At 41.2% G+C, this 6,000-nt stretch overlaps 1 protein-coding gene across 1 annotated transcript in view; it reads left to right on the plus strand.

Annotated features, from left to right (window-relative positions):
* Nucleotides 1-5,326, plus strand: part of tnfaip3 (tumor necrosis factor, alpha-induced protein 3) — a 30,880-nt gene extending 25,554 nt beyond the window's left edge. The window contains 3 exon segments of the mRNA XM_034184219.1: nt 132-337; nt 5,050-5,292; nt 5,294-5,326. Coding sequence (XP_034040110.1) covers nt 132-337; nt 5,050-5,292; nt 5,294-5,326 — 482 coding nt within the window.
* The last annotated feature ends 674 nt before the right edge of the window (nt 5,327-6,000 follow it).

Below are 6,000 nucleotides of genomic sequence, written 5' to 3' on the forward strand. Positions count from 1 at the left end.
TTGCTTTTCAAGAATTGTTGTTGCTGTGTCATATTAAATTGGGCTACTGTCTTTTTTTTTTTTCTTCATTTGAGTTCTCAAATGTGGAGTCACCTGTCACATTGCTCATTGTAAGGCTGTATCTGTTCCAGACCTGACTCCTCCCCCTGCACCGGTCCAGAACCGACACGGTTTGGAAGCAGGCTTCCAGAATGCCTCACGGTGTCGTGGGTCTGGCTGTGGTGCAGTTGGCAAGGCAATGCTTGAGGGCTACTGCGACAAGTGCTACGTCAAAGAGCAAAGCACGCGGCTCAACCAAGTGGCACATCGCACACCACACTCCCCTCCTCTGGTCATGGTAGGTGTTTGCCAAGTTCTCTTTACTAAGGGTGGATGCTATACTGGTGCTGTTGTCATCACTGGTGTGATAGTGCGTCACAATGTGGAGTTCGCAATGATGTCAACACTATGATAAATCCTTTTCTTTATTTTTTACCTGTGATAGTACAGAATCCCTGCCAGGCCAGAAATATTTTTTAATAATATGTATGACAAAATAATGAAAAATATCACATATATAGATTCATTTGGAAACCAATAATCATTTTAGTGCAGCGCTGAAGCTGTGGTGAGAGCTGGAAATGGTCAGTGTGACCATTATTTTTTTTTCCTGTTTTGATGAGTCAAAATTCTTTTCTTATAGACATAATTTGCTATAAAGTAATTTTCAGAAGAAGAGATAACAGCCATGAAAATAGTTAAGATGGTTGGAGTTGTTAAAGGAGCTATATCATGCAAAACCAATAATCATTTAGTGCAGGCGCTGAAGCTGTGGTGAGAGCTGGAAATGGTCAGTGTGACCATTATTTTTTTTTTCCTGTTTTGATGAGTCAAAAGTTCTTTTCTTATAGACATAATTTGCTATAAAGTAATTTTCAGAAGAAGAGATAACAGCCATGAAAATAGTTAAGATGGGTTGGAGTTGTTAAAGGAGCTATATCATGCAAATCAAACTTTTTAAGTTTACTTTCTTACATGGCTAATTCCTCATAAAAAGTACCCCAAAGTGGTTTTTAGTTTCATTTATTGCTTGTTTGAGCAATACCTGCTGGATCCAGCAGCCACCGCCCGGGGTAGAGGAAAATGAGCCGATTGCCATCATTGCGTCACATTGGTCGTGGACACACCCCTCCAGGAAGTTATGGTCTACCGCTCTGGCACAACAACCCGCCCACTTTCTCAGCGCAAACTCCGCGAACACTTTACGCTCCGACGTGCAGTAGAAGCTGCCTTTTCACAAATCTTCTCGAGCTATTGTTTAGCTAACGTCATGTCTCATAGGTGAAAATGTGCCTTTGGTTGTGAAAGCTACAGGACTTTATTTAGCCCCCCAAAGAAGATTCATCTCATCAGAAGTGGTTGAAATTCATCTCTGTAAGCCTGAAACAAACCAGTCAACTATCGGTGTGCGACCGTCACTTCACTGATGACTGCCTGGAAAACCTTGGCCAGTACCTAAGTGGATTTACGAATAGATTACACTTACCCGGATGGACAGACTGGGGCTGTAAGTATAAAACATTTTCTAATGGTATTGCCACTTATCACTCAATACCTGATAGAACGTACGGCTCCACAATACGGTCATCCATCTTTAGTAATTGTTGACAAACTGTCGTGGGCGGCGCTAAGCAGCGCATGTACCGGCTCAAGCACGACGTCATGAAGTGGGCTGGTACCACACTGGGAGAGGGAGGGCTTTAGCCAAACTGAGCGTCTTTCTTCCGAGTATGAAAACGAAAGTCCCAAAACTACTAATATTACACAACAAATGAGCACTCCATTGTGCCAAAGGCAAGATAATATGATAAATATGCACATAGTTTGACTCTTGGGGGGTGAAAAAAGCATGATAAAGCTCCTTTAAACACAGTGAGAGACATTTTTAAACAGGTAAAACTGTAAAAAAAAAATCTTGATTCATGGATTTTCATCTAGATTTAACTTTGAAGGAGCAGATTTGAAAATGAATATAATCCATGTTAAACTCTTGCTTAAATAAGGCAATTATTATTGGGGTCACACAGTGTATCATCCAAAAAGTGAAAAATGCCATGATATTACAGGTTATTTTAGGTCATATCAACCGTCCCTACTCTTGGTAGTACAAGTGGCATTTTTCCCTCCCAAACAGAAGGCCCCTTGTTCGAGGCTGTTTCCAATGTATTTTCCAAAGTACAACCCAATTCCAGGGAAGTCGGGACGTTGTGTGAAATGTAAATAAAAAAGCGGAAAACAATGATTTGCAAATCCTCTTCAACCTCTATTCAACTGAATACACACAAAGACAAGATATTTAATGTTCAAACGGATAACGTTATTGTTTTTTGTGCATATTTACTCATTTTGAATGGATGCCTGCAACATGTTTCAAAAAAAGCTGGGACAGTGGTATGTTTATCACTGTTACATCATCTTTCCTTCTAACAAACACTCAATAAGCCTTTGGAACTGAGGACACTAATTGTGAGTGTCATGATTTGGTATAAAGGACCCTCCCCTAACGTATCAGCTGTTCACAAGCAAAGATGGGGTGAGGATAACCACTTTGTGAACACTGCATAAAAAAATAGTCCAACAGTTTAAGAACAATGTTTCTCAATGTTCAGTTGCAAGGAATTTAGGATTCCATCATCTACAGTCCATAATATAATCAGAAGATTCAGAGAATTTGGAAGAACTTTCTACACTTATGTGGCAAGTCCGAAACCAACATTGAATGCCCATGACCTTTGATCCTCAGGCAGCACTGCATAAAAACCGACATCATTGTGTAAAGGATCTTACTGGCGTGGGCTCAGGAACACTTCAGAAAACCATTGTCAGTTAACACAGTTCGTCGCTTCATCTACAAATGCAAGTTAAAACTCTACCATGCAAAGCGAAAGCATACATCAACAACATCCAGAAATGCAGCTGCCTTCTCTGGGCCTGAGCTCATTTGAAATGGACAGACGCAAAGTGGAAAACTGTGCTGTGGTCTGAGTCCACATTTCAGATTGTTTTTGGAAATCATGGATTCGTGTCTCCAGACAAAAAGATGAAAAAGACGCGTCCAGATTGTTACCAGCGCAAAGTTCAAAAGCGCCAGAATCTGTGATGGTATGGGGGTGTGTTAGTCCCCTAATGGTATGTGGCAACTTACAATCTGTGATGGCACCATCAATGCTGAAAGGTAGATCCAGGTTTTGGAGCAACACGTGCTGCCATCAAGCAACGTCTTTCAAGGACATACCTGCTTATTTCAGCAAGACACTGCCAAGCCACCTTCTGCATGGTTAGAACAGCGTGGCTTCGAGTGAAAGAGTGTGGGTACTAGACTGGCCTGCTTGCAGTCCAGACTTGTCCGCCCATTGAAAATGTGTGGCGCATATGTGAAGCGCAAAATACGACAACAGAGACCCCGGACTGTTAAACAACTGAAGTCATGAATGGAAAGAATTCCACCTACAAAGCTTCAACATTTAGTGTCCTCAGTTCCCAAATGCACTCAGTGTTGTTAGAAGGAAAGGTGACATACAGTGGTAAACGTATCACTGTCCAGCTTTTTGAAACGTGTTGCAGGCGATCCATTTCAAAAGAGCAAATATTTGCACAAAAACAATAAGTCTATCAGTTTGAACATTAATATCTTGTCTTTGTGGTGTATTCCAACGAATATAGGTGGTGAGAGGATTTGCAAATCATTGTATTCTGTTTTTATTTACATTTATACACAATGTCCCAACTTCATTGGAATTGGGGTTGTATAAGTTGCATTTTTTTTTTTTTTTTTTTTTACTATTGTAGGAGGTCCTGGCGACGTAAACTCCAGTATGACTTGTGTACCAAAAAATAAATTAATTTAAAAAAATTACATGTTCGTTATTAATAATAATTTATAATATTAACTCTTTATAAAGGAGCTTTTCCCGGGAATCAAAGCACTAAACAAAATAAACTCTAGGTAATGAAATAATAAACATAACAAATCTACACCACAATAATGCACAAAAATCTCAAATTAAAGAGCTGATCAAATGTGCACATTTTTATTTGTGTTTCTAATGCTATCCATGTTCATCTCCGTCAAATAACATCCAATATGGTGTCCACACATGTTTATGTGTCCATCTTGCTTATTTTTGGAATTTAAAAGTCCTTATGTTAAGTAACAGCACACACATGTCATGGGCACATGTGCTACAGAATTCCCGTCCATTGATAAACTTACCAGAGAAAAGATGTTTATAAAAAATAAGTTCTACATACAGGAAAAAGTGCAACTTGTGTAAGGCTTTTCCTTTTCAAGAGGTATTATTTGACAAGCATAAATTGTATGCAGGAAAAATACGGTACATCTGGAGTTGGGTCGGAAAAGGCATTTGGTGTATCAGCTGGTGCCAAATCACATGACAGCCGGAGCTCAAGCAAAAAAAAAAGAAAAAAAAAAGAAGCTAAAATTAATTTGTTTAGTTGCACTTGTACTTTGTTACAGTCTCTGCAATACAAGTGGGATATATAGGAATTCCATGAGTCTTGGGAAGCGCAGCTCCTCTGAAACTAGTTGGTGGATTTCATTGAAATTTCACACAATGGTAGCACACCATATGAAGATTTGCAAAAAGGAAATCGATTTTGGTCTGACATCTTCAAGAGGATGTAATTGAACTTTTGGTGTTTTTAAAAATGTACATCATATTTATTGGTAGATGTATAAACACCCTTGTTGGGCTCCTTCAGTGCAGATTTGACCAGTTTGATAGTTTAACTGTTTCATCACAATTATAATTACTACCACCTATACAGTGCAAGCAACTGTTAAGCAGTGGAGGCGTATCGCCACTTCCATTAACCTTTGTCATCAGTTATCCTCTTTCTCAAAGTTGTATCTTTCTTTTTCTATGAGTCATATTCAGATGGTGCTTGCTTGAGCTCCTAGAAGACTCTGCTGAATTTTAAGATTGCTATTCAGTAAACCAATGCTGATATTTTTACTTTCTCTTTTCTCCCCATCTGTCTGCAAAACAGCGTGACCGAGCAGCCAAGCCCAGATCGTCACAGCAATCACAGACCCAGACCCAGTGCCGGCGGAGTGGCTGCAGCAACGTGTCTCCGGGCTGCACGGACCTCTGCCCAGAGTGCCACACACGTGGCCAGGGTAGGGAGGGGGGCAGGAGGGCGCAGGCGCCCAAGGAGAAGTCGAAACAACGGTGTCGAACGCAGGGCTGCGACCACTACGCCAACCAAGAGAAACAGGGCTACTGCAACGATGTGCGACCACTTCAAACAGATTTACCGTGGCTGACCACCACGGCCACCCCATGCAAACGACGAGGACACATCGCTAGCACCTAGAGCTGACACCTGCTCCAGGCGACCCATGCCAGTCAATGCACCTCTGATACTAACTAACTAACTATCTAGTGACTAGCTAGTACCGTATGGCCTGAAAATCTAACCCCCATGAGAATGTGAAGAGAGGGTGTGTACATGGTGGGGGGTGTGTGGGTGTGTGTGTTCACAATAGACATGGCCTCCAGAATACCTCTTTGTGCAATTATTATCATCTGATGTGCCGTGTACATGAAACACGGTCCATAGGTTTGGCTACATGTCAGAGCAGCTGACTTAACTCTCGTGTACAATATGTATGTAGAGGTACGTGGTGAATCGTGCCGGACAAAATGATTGTAGCTGACATAATGAGAAGCATCTGACATTGCTTCTAGACCACAGCCAAGGATTTCTACCCCGTCTGTCTGTCTGTTGTCTGTCTGTCTTACTGAACTGTGTATCTGTCTGCCTAGTCTGTCAAGCATTTGCTCTGTTGCGTGAGGCTAAGTCGGTTGGGATGCACAACAACAACCGTTGGAAGATGGCAGGAAGAATTAAGCCAAAAATTGACCAAAACCAAGCCAAAGCTTCCAAGACCAGTTCCACTATTTGGAAGAAATGCATCCATAGCAGCTCTAAGCACTC

Source organism: Thalassophryne amazonica, chromosome 13, assembly GCF_902500255.1.
Source record: "Thalassophryne amazonica chromosome 13, fThaAma1.1, whole genome shotgun sequence".
NCBI lineage: Eukaryota > Metazoa > Chordata > Actinopteri > Batrachoidiformes > Batrachoididae > Thalassophryne > Thalassophryne amazonica.